Source organism: Trachypithecus francoisi, unplaced genomic scaffold, assembly GCF_009764315.1.
Source record: "Trachypithecus francoisi isolate TF-2019V2 unplaced genomic scaffold, Tfra_2.0 Lachesis_group0, whole genome shotgun sequence".
Classification (NCBI taxonomy): Eukaryota; Metazoa; Chordata; class Mammalia; order Primates; family Cercopithecidae; genus Trachypithecus; species Trachypithecus francoisi.
Genome location: NW_022681453.1, coordinates 75,764,694 through 75,785,161, shown reverse-complemented (window position 1 = coordinate 75,785,161; position 20,468 = coordinate 75,764,694). Strand labels below are relative to the sequence as shown.

The 20,468-nt window shown below is 38.3% G+C and overlaps 1 protein-coding gene across 6 annotated transcripts in view; it reads right to left on the bottom strand.

Moving 5' to 3' along the window:
* The window catches only part of CFAP44 (cilia and flagella associated protein 44), a 149,361-nt gene that overhangs the window by 30,442 nt on the left and 98,451 nt on the right, over positions 1-20,468 (bottom strand). For all 6 annotated transcript variants that reach the window (XR_004437110.1, XM_033211253.1, XM_033211254.1 and 3 more), the window contains 5 exons: positions 18,080-18,254; positions 9,754-9,931; positions 6,515-7,015; positions 3,935-4,138; positions 2,458-2,653 (listed from right to left, as the gene is read on the bottom strand). Coding sequence is in view for 5 of the 6 variants with exons in the window: in XM_033211253.1 (XP_033067144.1) it covers positions 2,458-2,653; positions 3,935-4,138; positions 6,515-7,015; positions 9,754-9,931; positions 18,080-18,254 (1,254 nt within the window). In the remaining variant the exon portion in view is untranslated. The remainder of the gene's footprint in view (positions 1-2,457; positions 2,654-3,934; positions 4,139-6,514; positions 7,016-9,753; positions 9,932-18,079; positions 18,255-20,468) is intronic.

The window sequence follows — 20,468 nt, the reverse complement described above, 5'->3', positions numbered from 1 at the left end:
TAACTTCAAACCATAAAGCTGTAGTAACCAAAACAGCACAGTACGGTACAAAAACAGACAGACACATAGACCAAAAGAACAGAACAGAAAACTCAGAAATAAAGTTGTGCACCTACAACCATCTTATCTTCAACAAGGTTGACAAAAACATGCAATGGGGAAAGAAGTTCGTATTCGATAAATGGTGTTGGGATAACTAGCTAGCCACAGACAACCTACAGAATGGAAGAAAATATTCACAAGCTATGCATCCAACAAAAGACTAATATCCAGAATCTATAGCAAAAAACAAATAACTCCATTAAACAATGGGCAAAGGACATGAACAGACACTTCTCAAAAGATGACCTACAAGCAGGCAACAAACATGAAAAAAATGCTCATCATCACTAATCATCAGAGAAGTGCAAATCAAAACCACAATGAGATACCATCTCACACCAGGCAGAATAACTATTATTAAAAAGTCAAAAAAGAGGCTGCTGAGGCTATGGAGAAATGGGAGCACTTATACACCATTGGTGGGAATGTAAATTAGTTCAGTCACTATGGAAAACAGTTTGGAGATTTCTCAAAGAACTTAAAAATGAGCCACCATTTGACCCAGCAATCCTATTACTGGGTATATACACAAAGGAAAATAGATCATTATACCAAAAAGACATATGCACTCATGTTCCTTGCCATGTGTATTAGTCCATTCTCACACTGCTAATAAAAACATACCCAAGGCTGGGTAATTTATAAAGGAAAGAGGCTTAATTGACTACACAGCTCAGCATGCCTGGGGATGCCTCAGGAAACTTAAATCACAGTAGAAAAGGAAGTAAACATGTCCTTTTCCACATGGCGGCAGGAAGGAGAAGTGCAGAGTGAAGGGGCGGGGGGAAGCCCCCTATAAAGCCATCAGATCTCATGAGAACTCACTCGTTATCATGAGAATAGCAGCATGAGGATGACCACTCCAATGATTCAATTACCTCCAATCAGATCCCTCCCTTGACATGTGGGGATTATGGGGGCCACAATTCAAGATGAGATCTCGGTAGGGACAGCCAAACCATAACACAGTGCTATACACAATAGCAAAGACATGGAATCAACCTAGGTGCCTATCAATGGTGGGTTGGACAAAGAAAATCCACATATACACCATTGAATACTACACAGCCATAAAAAAAGAATGAAATCATGACCTTTGCAGCAACATGGAGGGAGCTGGAGGCGATAATCCTAAGCGAATTCACGCAGGAACAGAAAACCAAATACTACGTATTTTCAATTATAAGTGAGAGCTAAAAACATTGAGCACACATGGACATAAACAAGTAATCTATGAGTAGCAATGAACATGAGGACACTGAGATTAAAAATACACTATCATTTAAAATCACTAAAAAAGAAAATAGATGTAAATCTAACAAAACATGAACATGAATTATATACTGAAAACTAGTATACAATTTTGATCTACAGGGTCTCGCTCTGTCGCCCAGGCTGGAGTACAGTGGCGTGATCTTGGCTCACTGCCAGCTCTGCCTCCTAGGTTCACACCATTCTCCTGTCTCAGCCTCCCAAGTAGCTGAGACTACAGCATATTGTACCTTCTAATGGAAAACTCAATGTAAGTAAAGATACCAGTTGTCTCTAAATTAATATACAGTTTTAACACAATTACTATGAAATTTCCAACAAGATTTTTTGCAGATATAAACAATATTATTCTAAAATATGGAAATATCAAGGAACTAGAATAGCTACAACAATTTTACAAAAGAAGAATAAAGTAGGAGGAGTTAGTCTTCCTGATTTAAAGGCTCAACATGTGGCTACAATAATCAAGACTGTCGTATTGGTGAAAAGATTGACACATAGATGAATGGAACAGAATACAGAACCTAGAAATAGATCCACACAAAGATGCCCAAATGATCTGGACAAAGATCAAAGCAATTCAGTCGAAGACAGACAACATTTTCTACAAATGATACTACAGTAAATGAAAAGGCAAGCTACACACTAGGAAAAAATATTTGCAAACCACATATCTGACATAGGACTAGTATACAGAATATATAAAGAACTCTCAAAACTCAACAGTAAAAAAAGCAAGTGATCCTATTTAAACATAGGCAAAAGGAGACATTTCACTAAACAAGATATACATATGGCAAATAAACACATAAAAAGATGTGCTTATTAACTTAAACTACACTATGCTAACTCATACCAGATACATGTAAACACGTGTGCGCATGTGCAAACAAACATGCACACAGATTAACTCGAGGTGTTGGAAGACCTTAAGGTTTATGTCTTCTCTTTAGCCTCCAGAGTGTCTCTACATTGTCTATGTTATAGTGAAAAAAGATAGGGTATCTAATAGGTCCCTTAGTTACCTCTCTATTTCATGTTAATGAGAGAAAATAAGATCGTATGCAAGAAAGAAATACAAACCAGCATCTCCTTCAACTTCTTTTTTCTTTACCCGTTTAATCTTCTTCTTTAGGACCTTCATGAGGAAGTTTGCAAATTTATTGTTTTCTCCAATGGCTGTTTGAAAACCAGCATAGAGTGCCTTTTCTTGCTCCTGGAGTTTGGTGATTTCATTCTTTTTCTCTTCCATCTCTTTAAGAGTTTCATTTATTTTCCACTAAATGAATAAAAACAAGGAAAAATGATAAATATTTCTGATAAACCAAGTTCAGAGAGCAATGTACTTTACAATGCAAGGTTACAGTTGTTGTTGTTGTTTTTTTTGAGGCGGAGTCTCGCTCTGTTGCCCAGGCTGGAGGGCAGTGGCGCAATCTTGGCTCACTGCAAGCTCCGCCTCCCGGGTTTACGCCATTCTCCTGCCTCAGCCTCCGCAGCAGCTGGGACTACAGGCGCCCGCCACCACGCCCGGCTAATTTCTTTTTGTATTTTTAGTAGAGACGGGGTTTCACCGTGTTAGTCAGGATGGCTTGACCTCGTGATCCGCCCGCCTCGGCCTCCCAAAGTGCTGGGATTACAGGCTTGAGCCACCTCGCCCGGCCGGTTACAGTTTACAAATACATTTTTTAAAAACATCTTAAAATAAGTTTACATTTCTGATGTTTGCAGAGCCATCAATTTATTGGTTAAAATTTTATAATTCCTTTGTAAACATCAGTTATGTTTAGAATTAGAAAATCAGCTTTTTCAGTGCTAAGCATCCCCCCAAAATCTAAATTAAACTGAAACTTTTCCTTGAAATTCCTTAAATTGAATATGTGGATGTCAGCTAATATTTTTGCATGTGTAGTCTCAAAAACCAAAGAATTTTTTGTACTGATATATGATAACTAAAACAAAAAGACATATAATTTCTAGTGAAGCTAATACACCTAAAAATGAATGTTACTATTTAGCATATACTATCTAATAGAATCTTTCTTCTTTTAAAACAAAGCTAGTAAAATTTATTTTCTGAAAGTTAATATACAAATATAACAAATAATGGAACCTCATTTCTTATGATATTCAATCATATATTACACTGAAGCTATCATACTTAAGAAACTTACCAGCTTCTTTTTCAGTTATTTTCATAAGGATAACTTACAATCAAAATTCAATTTTATATCATAGCTTACTTTTTTGTTTTTTAGGGAACCCAGCTCACCAGGCTGGAGTAGACTGGCACAATCAAAGGCTCACTTTTGAAAATTTTATTCTCCTACCTTACAGAATATCAGACCAAATTTACTAAAAAATCTAAATCATTTCTCTTTGACCATGAATACTAAAGATGGAGAGTAGGTAGGAATAACAGGAAAAAGGAGGAGGGGAAAGAAGACAAGAAAGAGATGAGGGCTAGAACAAGTAGGAGAATTGAGTTAAAAAAAATAAAAAGAAATCAAGCTTCTCCATAACTAAGGGAGCAGCCAGCTAGGATTCTTCTGCCCATTCATACTTGCATGTACTGTTCCTCTTTGTCCAAGGAATTAACACGCTCTTGAAGTATGTTCTCCTGTTTTTCAAAATTCTTCAGGAGAAGTATTTCTTGAAATAAGGTGACATGGTGCAGGTCAGATAATTTCATCTGAGTATCTAGTTTCAGTTTCTGATGTCTAAGGAGACGGAGTTCTGCATCAAAAGTAACAATCAGTTCTTTGACCTGAGAGGGAAAAAAAATATTTGAGGATATGTTAGAAGACTAGATAAATGCATTTTTAAACTATCTAACAATACTAATTTGTAATAAATCATTTTTTATTATGCCCTTACTGATGGAGAATTTTGTGTGTGTGTGCGTGTGTGTGTGTGTGTGTGTGTGTGTGTAGTCACAAAAATAAATTCATTAATTACATTAAGTTTGCATAAGTTAATTTATTAAGTGGTAGGAACTGTGTAACTAGAAGTCCTTCCAGCTATTTCTTCACCATTGACTAAACCATCAATCAAGAATGCCCTTCTTGCTGTACTGTGTAGCTTATGAGCTCTCTGAGTGGGTAGTGTTTCTATCTGTCTCCTCTTTATTCTCCATAGTATCTCTACAATCCCTTTTATATAGTAAGCACAAAAAAATACATTTCCCAACTTCTTATGTTGAAAATTTTCAAACCTACAGAATGGTAAATATTTTTAAATACATAAAATAATCATGGAGCCACAAAAAACCTGTTCAATCTTTTTCTAAGACTGAAGAAATTAAGATCAAAGGTAGTTTTCCTGATAAGAGCCTAAGTATCCCAAGTCCTAGTTCAGACTTTAATCCACTATGGTCCTACTAATTTGAAGTCCTCAGTTTTGTTCTGATTTTGGTAAAGCTTTCCCCCCCAGTATCACAAAGGAGAATAAGAAGTCAAGAGAGAGCCCCAAGGGCTGATTCTCCTGAGGAAACTATAACAATAGGAAGAAACAAACCATTCAATGTTTTTAATTAGTTTGTACATGATAGGCAGAATTGTCAAAAGCCTGTAATAAGTGAGGACCTAGACTGGGGCTGAGGAGAGAAAGAGATGGGTGGGTTTGGAGCAGTGAAACTACCAGAGAAATTCAGAGAGCTGAAAAAAAAAAAAAAAAAACAGAGAGAGAAGAAAAAATTAAACTTTTAAGTAACTATCACTATAGACTATATGTCTGGGCTCCCCTTTAAAGCTTGTTTAACAAATTTGAATTATTCCTGCATTTATTTGGAGGCAGGCCTATATTTTCTTCAGTGCAACACCATTCTTAAACTGAACCACAAAGGTCTCCGAGTCTGTAAGGATTACACTTGTTTTATTCTCTCCAACCCCAATAGCCTATAAGCTTTGTGAAGACAGAGAACATGTCTTTCTTAGGAATTGTTGTATCCCTGATCCTATCTGTCAGTGTCCCTGCATATAGAACATCCAATAAATATTTGTTAAATTAATAAATTAGTTACAATTAAATCAATTAAAACCTTTGACTGAATATCTATGATATGTTTGACATTGTCCTAGACAATGTGGAGGAATCAAAAGAAGTATATATACATGGCCCTTTGCTCATGAATTGTGTAATTTAATATTCAAGACAATACTAATACCCATGAAACAGCAAGGAAAATTAGTGTAAAACATGAGATGCTTATTACAGGTACAACTGGAGTTTAGAAACAAGGAAAGCATGAGTAATGTGGGCGGAAAATGCTGGAGAGGGTTTGGAACTGAGCCGTGCTTTGATGACTCAACTCTGGAAGGAAGTCATTACTGGTAGAAGGAAACAGCAAAGGAAAAAGCACAGATATAAGACTCAGAATGGTGTGGGAGAAAAAGGTGGAGTGAAAAGAGGCAAGAACAGTGAGAAAACAGGGCTGGACAAAGAAGAGATAATGGTGAAGAATAAGGCTAGGAAGCTATTGAGGGCATCACCACAGGGTGGAGATGGAAAGACACACTGAGGAAAGGGAATCCATATGGCTGGCAGCAGAGAGTTATCTCTCCAAGAAAGGTTCTTTTCCCTTCATATTCAAAGAACATCGTGCCCAGCAGGTCATAGTCTGGACCTGATTTTCCTAGAAATAAAAATAGTTGCCATTCCAGCTGCAGAACAATCTCAAACCCAGTAATCACCATAAACATTTCTACTAATGGAACAAACCACATATTAAGAGAAAAAGGATGGTGTGAAAAGCAGAGGGTGCCCTGTTTCTCCAGAAATTCTTAACTATGTTCCATCCATCATCTATGTTCCATCCATCATCTAAAAGCTGCTCCTCCACTTCCCCTTTACGATGACTTCAGTTGGATGCCAAGTAACTGAAACACGGGCTTCCCCTTCATTCTTTGCCAGCTTTCCAAAACAAAACCAAAAAAAGTTTAAAAGCTCTGTAGTTCTGGGAAGAGCACAATGATTTCCAGAAGGCCAAGGATGGGGAAGAAGCCAAGCCATCACTGAGTGGTGAGTTGGTCAGGGTTTGGGAAAGGTTCATGCAGAGAAATTTAAAATAAATTAAAAACCTGACCCATTTTTTTCCCTTCTCTTCTCTCTTTCAGCTTTAACTAGGAACAGGTTCACCCCTTACCCTGTTGACCAAATACTGTTGCATGTACACGTGTTTAATCTCATCTCTCTTCATAATTTCCAGCTCCACATCCGTTGGCTCTGCTTTTTCAAATTCCATATACTTTGGTATATCTAGGCTGAATGTTGATGCCTTTGATGATCTAGACATTGAATCTCGGGTTGTCAAATCCCCATCCTTTCCAGAAGAGAGCTTGAGGAATCCTCCACCTGGGCCTTCAGACCCTGTCTGCTCCACTCTGGGGGACTTTTCATCATCACTTTTCATATGCTGTTGCTTAAAATTTAGGAGAGTTTCTTCATCATACTGAAATCTCTTTTCTGGAACTTCTTCCGGGTGTATCTGAGGAATTTGGGGAATGGGTATGTGCTTGGATACGTGAAGAGTCGACTGAATGTTCTTCAGTTCTTGTACCAGGCACTGTATTTCCTCAACAACAGCCACTTTAAGGTCTCTAAGAGAGAGAATGCACTTGTTCATGTACCTTTTATTTCCATGGACCTGAAAAAAAGAAGAGGAAAGAAACAACAGTACAACCCTCTGACAAATAACTGCATGGAGTACGATCTGCTCTTTTCCCTTGCTGAAAGGCCTAGCAAAAATTCAAGATAAAAATTCATCTGATCATACCTTTTTACCACCAAGTTTCCCTTTTCTCTAATATTTAGGATTTTTTTCCATTTAGCTCCTCCAAGATGGAAGGACAGTTTAGATATGACCTCTGGTATCTCTTGGCTTCCCACAATTTGTTCCCTCCAGCTGGCTCATGTAGCTGAGTTTCCCTGTCCTCCTTTACCACTCCATGGAAGTCCTTCCTGGAGCCTTATTCAAGTTGGATACTCTCTCCAGGGAGGAAGGGAACAGGAAGGCGATTAATGCATTTTCCTGCTGCAACTTTGAATCCCTTGGACTTAGACTCACTTAGGGCTGCCCACCTAGGCCCAAACTACAGGTTAGCCTATCTTCATTCTGAATTTTGGCCACATGATTATCATTACTCCTTGTGTAGGCAAGGCCATGATTCTGAATTTCAGTAGCATGTCACACCAAGAGACTGCAGGATCCTTCCTTCATTCCTTCTGCATTTATCTAAGCCAAGCTGTGCCTCTACTTCCATATATATATATAATCTCATTGCTCTTTCATTACCAGCTGTCTCCCTGGTCTGTGTTGTCTAAATGCCATTCCCAGAGCCTGAGAGCATATGCAACCCTACTTCCTGTGTGCAGTTAGGCTACTAGATTGTCCAAAGGCCATGAAGAGTTACTTTTCATAAACATACAGTTTTTTAAAGATCAAAAGTCACTCCTTCAAGCAGTCTTACAAAAGCTACATATATATTTACTATCGGCAACACAGAAAACTGTATCAAGATAGAGGATATGTTCTGCAACTTGAAAATAAACCTTTAAACCACTAAGGTTTAAACTCAAAAGCCAACAGTTGGGTGAATGACAACCACCTCTGAAGTATCTGATGGATTGCAGATTAGGCCAACAAGAACAAACCCAAATCACTGATGGCTGTAAGACCTACCTCTTTAAGGAGCCTCTTCACACATCAACTCTTTCTTTCTAGTTTTACACATACCACACAAACCTAAATACTGGCTGAGAAAAAAGATGAACAATACACTATTTTAAAAATATTTAATACTTTTCAATTTGACCATGACAATGAAGACCATTTATGGATTTTGACCATTAAATTAACCCTATGAGGTATACCAGACATGTCTTGTTGTTAATTGGTATTAGTATTCTTTTTACAGATGAAATAAAAGGCTTAGGGAGATTTGTATGACTTAGCAAAGTTCACATGGCTATTAAGTGGCAGAGATGGAAACAGAACTCCAGTCTTCTGACTTGTAGAAAAAGGTGTTCTATGTGATTTTATTTTAACAAAGCAAATTTCAATGTAATGCAATTAAGTTGAAGACATCATACCTGCCCATCTCCTCAACTAGAGTATGAAATTTCAGATTGGATAAATCGTGGTCATAAGAACATTTCTCTACAATGATGGATGTAACATGATGAATAAAAATTACCTTAGAAGAACAACTAGGAAAACAATCCAAATGGTCATTACTAAAATGTCCAAATTGTCCATTTTGATGAGAAACACACAGTTATGAGCTATGAAAATGAATTTGTGGATATGAATTGCCAAGCCAGGACCCTTGTGCTACTGGGATGCATCTCTTTGGTGAAACAGAAAAAGACATCCCTTCCTCAGGACACTTCATTTTCATTTGTCAGATAATTATAAAATATTCAAAAATACTATTAATATATCTGTGATGTGATTGGTACCCTCTCCAAAGTGATGCCTTGAAATGTGCAACCTCCACAACCACATTAGGTTACCGTGTATCAAGTTCTCCTAAAAGTAGTAGCTCAGATGACCTCTAAGCCTTTAAGTATAAAAAGTCACTTGTCAGTTCAAATGGTGATTAAGGAATTAATATAGCAGGAAGAGGAACTTTGATAAGAAAATGGGGATCAGAATGCTCAGGATGATTGAAAGTGGTTTGGAGGAATGCAGACAAAATAACAAAGAAATATATTAGTTTGTTAGCATTGAGTTGCCTAGAAAAGTTTGGAAGTCCTACAAAAAAAAACAAAGGCTAAACAATGGCCTTTTTAATCTAAGTCCTTAGTGGTCCATGGCAACGAAAAACTAAATCCAATGAGGATTTGTTTGAATTTCAGAGGTTCGAAGTCCACAAAATATAATGCTTACCCATGAAACTGGTACTGAAACATGGTATTTTAAGGAAAGCTCAAAGACAGAATGAGTCTTCTGAGAAATGCTAACTCAACAAAGATGTATTAATACTTCTAATAAGGCCACAGTAAAAAAGAGATAGAGACATTCATTAGAGAGTCAAACTCCAACCTAGATTACCAGATATCCTTGATGACCCTGGCACACCTGTCTGTCAGGTAATACCCATCTATAACCCTCAGATACACTGTAAGTATTTGCAGCTGGTTCTTCCATATTAGCTAACCATGGATAAATCTCTTGTCCTCTCTGGGCCTCAGTTTCCTTATTTGTAAAAAGAGGACATTCTAGATAATCATGGAAGTCTTTTCCAGTTCTAAATTTCTAAGGTTGTATATCCTTATTGACCAGATAGGCCTTGACCAGATAGGGAAATGAGTGGTTTTAGCAGAATTTAATTAAGAACCCAGGGTGCTTTCTCCATTATCATAAAATCTGTAGATAAGTACCAAAGAATCTAGGTGTCCTAGGTCCTCTTCCTTCTTGGCAGCATTTATTCTCATGTGCTCAGGTATCTTGTAGTCTGGGGCTGTCTTCAGATTGAAATCTCCCATATACACCTGGGCTTCTTTGATGGCTTGAAGATCTTTAGGATCTTCATAGTCGTCACCAGGTTTACTCTTGTATCTATTAGAAAAATAGACAACCCAGACACAAATATGATAATAAACTCTAATTTGTCTACATTAATATAGTATATATTCAAATTTAATCATTATACAAAAGTTTAATTTCAAATCTGTGATGCCACTTTTGTCACAGAGCCCAAGCATTTTTTAAAAGTCAATTACTACTTTTAAAGTATCCCAAGCAAAATAATATACAATTATATAAATAGGAACCAATCACTAGATTGTACTGAAATAATCTGAATTACTGGTAGGCTTTGGTTCACTTCTAAGTAATTCATATTAACGTTGTTACTTATTCTCTTGATATAAATTACGTCTTGGAAATTAGGTGGGTTTTTTAATGACTACAAAGTCAATTAAACTTTTTTTTTTGTTTTTTTTGAGATGGAGTCTCACTCTGTTGCCTGGCTGGAGTGAGTGGTACAATCTTGGCTCACTGCAACCTCCACCTCCCAGGTTCAAGTGATTCTCCTGCCTCAGCCTCCCAAGCAGCTGGGACTACAGACATGTGCCACCACACCCAGCTAATTTTTGTATTTTTAGTAGAGACAGGGGACAGGGTTTCATCATGTTGGCCAGGATGGTCTCAATCTCCTGACCTCATGATCTGCCTGCCTCAGCCTCCCAATGAGATGGGATTATAGTCGTGAGCCATCATGCCCAGACAATTAAACTTTGTAATTGCATAAGTGCTTGCTGTAAAATTTTCAGAAAAGGTATCTAGTTTAAGATGATAGCATGAGCATACATATTTGCCTCTCCCTCTGTACCCAAATTCCATGAAAATGACAGTATAGAAGTACAAAAAGTTGTAAATTATCAGAAATCTAAGAATGGAATAGAAAGCCATGAGCAAACCAGCGACACTGATCCATTTCTGGAAGACAAAAAGACAATGAAATTACATTAATGAATAAACCAGACCAAACTATAGCCCAGAATACCCACAAGATAAGGCCACAAAAAGGATTGAATATTATCTTCTTGGTGAAGTCCCTAGAATGCTCCAAGCACAAACAGGACAAGTATAGAATGGAATGCTAGATATATTTAGCAAAATTAATTAAAGGATTGAAAAAAAATGCTTAAACCAGTTGGGCCCTCCTAAACTTTCCCACCTGTATACATACAAAACAGTGGCAATCTTTATATCCAGACTAAAATCAAAGAATACTGTCTACAGAAACTGAACTCTCTGCTTTGGAAGTACTAAGGTATCTAAAGGTATGGGCTATCATAATACCTTGGTACTAATAAAAGGCCCTTCACTGGGAGATCCCAACATACCTGTCTGATTTTTTAAAGTAAAGTCTACTAGCCAATATGAGCATGTATACGTAGCTCTCAGAGGAAACCCATACTATCTATTGTATTAACTGACAATCATTTATTTGTGTAAAACTGCACTAAAATGAAGGATTACTATTTTTAAAGAAAAGGAAAGGAGAAAGGGAAAAAGGAAAGGAAAGCAAGAAAAAGGAAGGAAAGAAAAAGGAAGGGAAGGGAAGAGAAGAGCTACTTCTGCCTCTGGCCATGTGAGAGTAACAGGGCCCATTATTATCCTCATAATATAACAACCAGAAAACTGAATAAAAATAAGTGAAACAATTATGTTCAGACATTGAAAATAAAGAGTATAAAACTGTAATTCTTGAGAAAAGTAAAAAGACATGATCCTTATTATCTCCTGGCTGCCGCATAGAGGAAATTACCAGCCTGTGGAGTAGGATCAGGATCCCAAATACAGCTCAGGGAACTCACTGACTGAGGAGACAGAGATTAGAGTACAGGGAGGCCAAATTTGGTGCTAAGAAATTTGTGGAAAAGAATATCAGAGGTAAACAAAGAAATGTCTCTGGAAATCTACATAGAACCTTAACATTTTGGCTGAGTATTAATCTGTACATGTGCAATGTGAACCACCATGAAGCTGGGCAAAGAACAACTCCTGGGAAAAGTACAATTACTGGGAAACTGTAGAACAAATAATTCTCATAGTTTACACATAGCTGGGAATCACTCATGTTCCCACCAACTAGAGAGACCTTGTTGAGTACAGAGGACATTCAAGAATAACCATTAAAAAATCATGCCTTCAAAGACAAAAAGGCATAGAAGATATGAAAAACATTATTAATCATCTTGTCCTAATTGACATTTATAGAACACTACACCAAGCAATGCAAGAAAGCATATTCTTTTCAAGCACGTATTGAACTTTTATGTAGACAGACTGTATATGCAGGACCATAACACAGTTCTCCATAAATCTTTAAAAACTTATATTATACAGACTATTTTCTATTACCACAAACAACTAAATTAGAAATCTAATTTAGGAAGATATTTTTTAAACTCCAAATCTTTGGAAACTAAACTGCAAGTCAAGGAAGTAATCACAAGGGATATTAGAAATACTTTGGACTATGTGATAATTAATATCTACCATATGAAAATGTATAATGCAGCTAACTCAATGCTTACGAGGAAATTTATAGTTTAAATGTTTATATTACAAAGGAAGAAGGGCATAGAATCAAAACTTATACACAAGTTTACATACTAAGAAGCAAGAAACTAAAAGCTAATTAAACCTAAGTTAACTAGAAGGGAAGAAATTATAAAAATAATAGTAAATCAATGACAGAGAAAGCAGACCAAACTATTTTAAAATCTATGACCAAAAGCTAGTTCTTTGAAAAGATCTATAATGTGGGTAAATCACTAGCTAGAATGATGAAGAAAAAGAGATAATATAAAAATTAACAATGTAAATAAAACAGAGGGCATCAAAACAGATACTACAGAAATTAAATATAAGGGAATAATATAAACTACTTCATGCCAATAAAATTAACAACTTAGATGAAACGCACAAATTTCTGCAAAGACACAAATTATAAAAACTGACTCAAGAAGAAATAGAACATCTGGATAGTACTGTAACAACAAAAATTTTAAATTTGAATTTAAAACTATCCCTCAAAGAATACTTACAGATGGATTCACTGACAAATTCCTTAGTAAAGCAGAAGAAAGAAAACAGAAATCCAAAACATAGAACAAACAGAAAACAAAATACAGAATAGCAGATGTAAGCTCTAAATATACATAAGTACGTTAAATATAAATGGTCTAAATATACCATTGAATGACAGAAATGGGCAGCGTGGATTTAAAAACATGACCCAATTGTATGTTGCCTAGTGAAGTTAGTGAAGACACTAACTTCAAATATAAAAGTATAGGTAGGTTGAGGTAAAAGATGGAAACAGTTATATTATTTAAACACTGAATGCTTTCCAAGATAAGGAACAAAGTGTGGATGCTAGTTCTTCCCACTGTATTTCAATATAGTACTGGAAGTTCTAGCCAGTGCAATAACAAAAGGAAATAAGATGCAAACAAATTAGAAATAAAACTGCCCTTGTTTCCAAATGGCATGGTTGTCTACACATAAAATATCAAGAAACCTACCAAAAAAACTCTTACAACTGAGACAGTTCAGAAAGGTCACAGGATACTAGATAAACATACAAAAATCAATTGTATTTCTATACTAGCAGCGAATGTGAACACAGAGACACCAATATTAAAAACACAATAGTATTTAAAATTGCTCAAAAAAGAAATGCTTACATGCAAATCTAACAAAACATGAACAGAACTTTTTATGCTGAAAACAGCAAAATACTGATGAAAGAAATCAAAGATCTAAATAAATGGAAAGTCATACCATGTCCATGGATTAGAAGACTCAACACAATAAAGATAAAAATTATCTCCAAATTAATACACTGCTTTAACATAATTCTTTTTGAAATTATGGCAAGATTTTCTATACATATAAACAAGAATTTTCTGAAATTTATATGGAAAGAAAAGTAATTATAATGTCTAAAATAATTTTGAGAAATAAAATGAGAGGAATCACTCTACCAGATTTCAAGATCCATTACATAGATACATGAATCAAGACAATGTAGTGTTGGTAAGAGGATAGATATATAGATCAACAGACTTGAAAGTAAACCCAGAAATAGACCCACACAAATATGTCCAAATGATTTCTGACAAAGATGCAAAAGGAATTCAATGGAGGAAATGTCTTTTCAGCAAAAATGCTAGAGTAATTGGACATCTGTAAGAAAAAAACAAACAAATCTCAACCTAAGTCTGATACCTTATTTAAAAATTAGCCTAAATATAAAAAGAAAAACTACAAAATGTTTAAACAAAAATAGGATAAAATATTTAGGACCTAGGGCTAGGCAGAGTTCTTAGACTTGACATTAAAATCAAGATTTATATAAGGAAAAATGATAAACTGAACATCAACTAAATTAAAAGCTGTTGCTCTGTGACAAACTCTGTTAAGGGAGGCCAAGTACAGTGGTTCACACCTGTAATCCCAGCACTTTGGGAGGCCAGGGAAGGTAGATCACTTGAGGTCAGGGGTTCCAAACCAGCCTGGACAACATGATGAAACCCTGTCTCTACTAAAAAAAATTGCAAAAGTTAGTGGGGCATGGGGGCACATGTTTGTAATCCCAGCTACTTGGGAGGCTGAGGCAGGAGGATCATTTGAACCCAGGAGACGGAGTTTGCAGTGAGCCAAGATTGCGCCACTGCACGCCAGCCTGGGCAACACACAAGATTCTGTCTCAAAAAAAAAAAAAAAAAAAAAGAAAGAACAAACTCTGTTAAGGGAATGAAAAGATAAGCTACAGATTAAGAGACTAAGATAAAATATTTGTAAACTATATATCCAACTAGCATATAGTACACATCCAGGACTAGTATCTAGAATATAAAAAGAAGTCTAAAATCTCAACAGTAAAAGGGAGAACAATCCTATTCATATGTGAGAAAAAGACACGAAGGGCCATGTCACCAAAAATATATAGATGGCAAATAAACCAATGAAAATGTGCTTGTCACGTGAAACTACCTCATATCAGATTTTTTTTTTAATCCCCAAATCTCTCTGCTGCTTGCAGAGCAGACTGCTTCTCAGTGTCTGTCAGGGTCTGATCGAAAAGTAACATAACATCTCTCCAGGAGCGTTCAAACATTTGGGTGAAATTCTGGAAAGTCTCTCAGGGTCATCTGCAAAGTTGCCAAGATCTCTCTTAATTTGCATTAAGTCCTGTAGGGAGATGGGGACCTTGGCCTTACTGGGTCCAAATTCACTGGGTATCTGTTGGAGGGGCAAGAGTGAGACTGGGGCTTGTTTAGGGTGAGGATTTCTAGGAGAGGGCAAGTGAGGGGCTGAAGTTGGATAAGGGGATTGGGGTGGATCTGGAGGAGCAAGGCTGGAGGGAGCTCACTCCTCTGCTGGGGGTGCCTCTGGGAGTCATATCTTTAATTCCCTAGGCTTACCCCTTGCAACCTGAGATGGCCAACAGGAGGGCTCGATCAATCCTACACTGTTGGCAAGTCTGGATTGCCTTGCAAGTTATAGAAAGCCTGCACATATGGGGCTTCAGACCGTCTGTCCTCACATCCACAGAAAAAGTCCAACTGCTGAATGGTATAAAAATGAATGGTTCCTTCCTGAGGCCAAGCCATCCTTCCTGTAAATCACAATTTGGCCAAACCCTTGTGCAGAGGGCTATGAGGGGTTTTTCCTCCAGATTCTGAGGGTCAAACAGTCCAGTGGTTCAGGATACACTCCAGAGGAGTATAAGCTGGGAGTGGTGAAGAGAACTGGTTGCCCATTCTGAAAGACAGGGAATAGAGACATCCCTCATTCCTTTCCTTCTTTCAGTGAAAACTCAGGGTGTGATGGAGACAGAAAGCAAGCATCCTCCTTTCACTTTCCACCCCTTATCCCTGAGCTGGCCATAGGTACCACTGCAGTATGTACCCATGAAGCAGGGAAAACCTGGAGAATAGTAGTTAACCACCCTCACCTACGCATCCATTTCTCCCTGCTGTCGGAAAACTGAGTTCCCTGGGTCTGTTTATGCCATGAAGCATGGTCTCCTTCCATGGGGTGGGAGGTTTAGTCGGCAGGAATTGGTCCTGCTTTACATTGTGCCTGTTGCCTGGCTTTGGATCTCTCAGACTAGGTTTTTCTTTCTAGGGCCTCAGCCTGAAGCTTAGAATCAAGGTTGGGACTGAAAAAGTATTTTAGAGGCTGTTTGTATCTATTTAGAGTGTCTCAAATGTGTCTTGCCAAATCTGCAGTTCTCAGCCAGCAGGGGACATTCCTGTTAACTTTCTTATCAGAAACAGAGCTAGGGGGAGCCCTCTCACTTAGATAAGGAATAAAAGAGAAAAACAGTTTAAGGGGCAAAAAGAGGAGAGAGTCTGGGAGAAGAACCCCTTGCTTAGTACAGCTGGGCCTTTCTATCTTTCCCCCAGTTCAGACTAGGTTGAATTCCTTGGCCAGGGGAGGAGAGGTTCCATTGGCGTGGTGGGTGAGAAGCACATGTCCATTGGCCCTGTGGGGTTGCAGTTACCATCATAGCTTTCTCCTGCCTTGCTCATGACTGTTGGGCTCGACCCTGGCCTGCTGTGGGCATGCCCAGGTGCCCAAGCTGGGAGGAAAAAGGGTAAGGAGAGGTGCCCTGAGCCATGTATGCCTGCAGCTGTCAAAGTGGAGGCATACATGGCATCTCTAGGAACAGTTGGTCTGATTTTCACCTTTGGAGGCTGAGCTTAATGCTCATTTTGCTTAGTAACATTTCCACAGCCTGTAGCAAAACTCCTAACATTATACAAAAGAGATAAGCGCCATTTCAAAGACAGAAAAGAGACAAAGTCTAGGGGTTTCGACCTCCCAGTTAGGGTGGAGTTTTTTAAACTCAGTGAAGAGAAACAGAGCCTTTTTACCCGCAGGAAAGAGAAAGGTGGCAGGGTTTTGAAAGAGAGGCAGACCCAAAAGTTTGGCATTCACACACACTCACCTTCCACAATCCCAGACGAGTCCCCAGTTGAAATGGGAAAGGTTCCCTTGTCCCCCTCGCAGGGTGTGCAATGGGGGTGTGGCTCGCTTCTTCAGTACCCCATTGCTCAAACCTCTAGGGGAGCATACAGACCGGCAGGCTGTGGGGCTCCAACCCCATGGCAGTGTCTAGGGGTGAATGTTTACAGCTAAAGCCCCAGTGGGCATGTGTTACAGGGTGCTCTCTTAGTTTGTTGTCTATAGGCAGCCTGTGTTAACCAGCTCAATTGGACTTCCTTCCTTATCACAAAGACAGATGGATTTCTGTATCCCGGGGTTTCTTGCCTTGGTGTACTGGAAGAATTGGATCACATGTGGGCTTGGAGAATGAGTGCAAATTTTTATTGAGTGGAAGTAGCTCTCCCCCAATGGAAGAACCAGAAGGGAGATGGTTTTTCCCTGGATTTGGGCCACTCGGCAGCCCCAGCCCAACTGTCCCGCCAAACTCTGCCTTGTCCCACTGGTCAATGGCCTGCCGGCATCTGTTGATGCCTGTCAGCATGCTCTTGATGACCAGTTACTTGTGTCGTCTGCCAATGTGTCCCTTATGATGTCCAGCCACTTCTGTGTCTGCCTGCTATGGTCTCAGGTTTTAATAGGCCCAGGATGGGGGCATGGCAGGCCAGGGTGGTCTTGGGAAATGCAACATTTGGGCAGGAACCCTAGGAACCCACCTAGGTCCGTGGGGGTGAAGCTCTAGCCAGGGACCCCTCCTTTCTCTACCCAGCACTTCCCTTCCTCCCTTCCATATAATTTAAAGGGACCAATCCTTTCCCTTCCCAGCACTCCCATATCAATACCAGATATCTTTAAAAAAGAAAGAAATTAACTTCAGATGGTTAAAGATAAAGGTAGGAGTCAAAACTACAAGATGTTAGAAGAACATACAGGAGAATATGTTTATGATTTTGAGATAGAAAAGCATTTCTTAATTCTTAAAAATCATTCTGACTATAAGTATTATTAGCAAAATGGAATTCCTGGACTAGAAACTCTAAGGATTATAGAAGTTCTACCAAGGTATCACCACCCTAAAAGATCCAGTTGACCTGTTTATAATATCTCCTTCTCTGTTTTTATTGTTTTCACTTTTGAAATTAAATAATAACAATGTCAATAAATATAAAGATTTTAAAGATATTTTGGGACTCACATATTAAAAAGATAAGAGTTTAGGTTTAAAAAACTCACAGTTCCTCCCATTCTTTTTTTCGCTGTTGAATCTTTAGTTGTGCCCTTTCAGCTTTCAATATAAGTTTTCTTGTTTTCTCAATTTGATTTTCCACCATAATTTCACTTAGGGTTTTAGGCCGAAATTTCTTCCCTGTTTCTATTATTGATTCTTCTTGTATGGCAATGCTCCCACCTATACAGAGAATCAACATTTTTCAGCCTTTTTGAGACATAAAAACAAAACAAAACTCTCAGATACTGTTTTTAACCTGCTGCATTAAAAAAAAAAAAATGCAGAGAATATATTGAATTCGTAAATCAAAGTATTTATTGAGCACTAGGTGTGGTGGCTCACGCCTGTAATCCCAGCACTTTGGGAGGCTGAAGCAGGTGGATCACTAGAGGTCAAGAGTTTGAGACTAGCCTGGGCAATGTGGTGAAACCCGATCTCTACTAAAAATACAAAAATTAGCCAGCCATGGTGGTGCGTTCCTATACTCTCAGCTACTTGGGAGGCTGAAGCAGGAGAATTGCTTGAACCCAGGAGGCAGAGGTTGCAGTAAGCTGAAATCTTGCCACTGCACTTCAGCCTGGGGAACAGAGCGAGACTCTGTCTCATACAAAACAAAACAAAACCAAAAATATATTTATTGACCAACTACTATGAATTCAAACCCACAATAAGTACTGTGGAATGCCAAAATAAAAAGATCTAAGTCACATTTTTTGCTTTTAAAAACCTTATTAAAAGTTGGCAAGATAAGACATATATTGAACAATTAGAGAACAAGATAAATGATGGTGGACCACTAACATGTTGGGAAAGAGTGTTTGTGACATGATGGCAGGGAAAAGGAGAAAAATCAAGTAAGTCCAATTCGATACATACAATTTGAGGTGGCACACACCAACTGAAGTGCTCTGAAGTCAATTAAAAAACTTGTCAGAAACACAGTCAAATAAATAATTTAAAAATTATTGGCTTTATGGCCAGGCCTGGTGGCTCACTCCTATAATCTTATCACTTTGGAAGGCCAAAGTAGGCAGATTGCCTGAGCTCGGGAGTTCAAGACCAGCCTGGGCACAGTGAAACCCCCATCTCTCTAAAAATACACACACACACACACACACACACACACACACAATTAGCTGGGTATAAACCCAGTTACTCAGGAGGCTGAAGTACCAGAATTGCTTGAACCTGGGAGGCGGAGGTTGCAGTGAGCCCAGATTGGACCACTTCACTCCAACCTGGGAGACAGAGAGAAACTCTGTCTCAAAAAAAAAAAAAAAAAAAAAAAAAAAAATTAGTTGTATCAACTAATGAGTTTCTTTTCTTTTTCTTTTTCCCACTTAGTAGAGTGCAATGATGCAATCTTGGCTCACTGCAACCTCTGCCTCTGATGTTCAAGTGATTCTCCCGCCACAGCCTTGTAAGTAGCTGGGACTACGGGAATGTGTCACCGTGCTCAGCTAATTATTGTATTTTTAGTAGAGATGGGGTTTCACCATGTTGGCTAGGCTGGTCTTGAACTCCTGACCTCAAGTGATCCACCGCCTTGGCCTCCCAAAGTGCTGGGATTACAAGTGCGAGCCACCACACCTGGTCTACTAACAAGTTCCTATTGGGGAATTACTCTATTCATGCTCAAGCTTTGGATAGACATGAAAAATTAAATAATATGAGATACTTATATAATTATAAATAACCATTTCATCATACTTCATATTTCAAATATATGGTGGTATAGAGAAAGAAGAGTTTATGTGGCCTGGGTGGTCATGGGAAGGCTTTATAAACAAAAGTGTAATTTAAGCTACATCCCCAAGAATTGGTAGAATTCAGAGAGGGAAGAAGTGAAGAGGTCACTCCAGCAGGAGCCTGGGTGTGGAAGTGTCAGATATAATTAGGGAGCAGCAGGCAGGACAGAAGACTAAACAGGCAAGCTGAACAGTATGAGAAGGCACTACTGGAAACATAGAATAGGGATAGATTGTGGAAGGATTAAGATCAGGACAGCGGTTTCAGAATTTATCCTAGAAGCAGAAAGGAGACATTAAAGAGTTCCCAGTGAAGAAGATAAACCAATATTAATGTTTGTATTATATCATTGTCAATAGCCTAGATCTAGCCAGGTTGCAGCAGCACCTTGTATTTATTATTGAATGGCTCTCCAAGCCATTTCAGAATTCTTGTTCGTCTATTAATCTGCAGTCACCTTGTGAGCAGGCACAAGAAACAGGTTGCAGGGATCAGAGGTACTATTTTCATACCTCTATTCTCTGCTCATTCTATTTAAAGCATATGTTCTTGGAAAATAGTCTGAAATGCAGTGTTTTAGCCCCACACTTTGGGATGGGGCCCAGGAATCTGACACAAACCACTGCCTAGAACCTAGCATCTGGG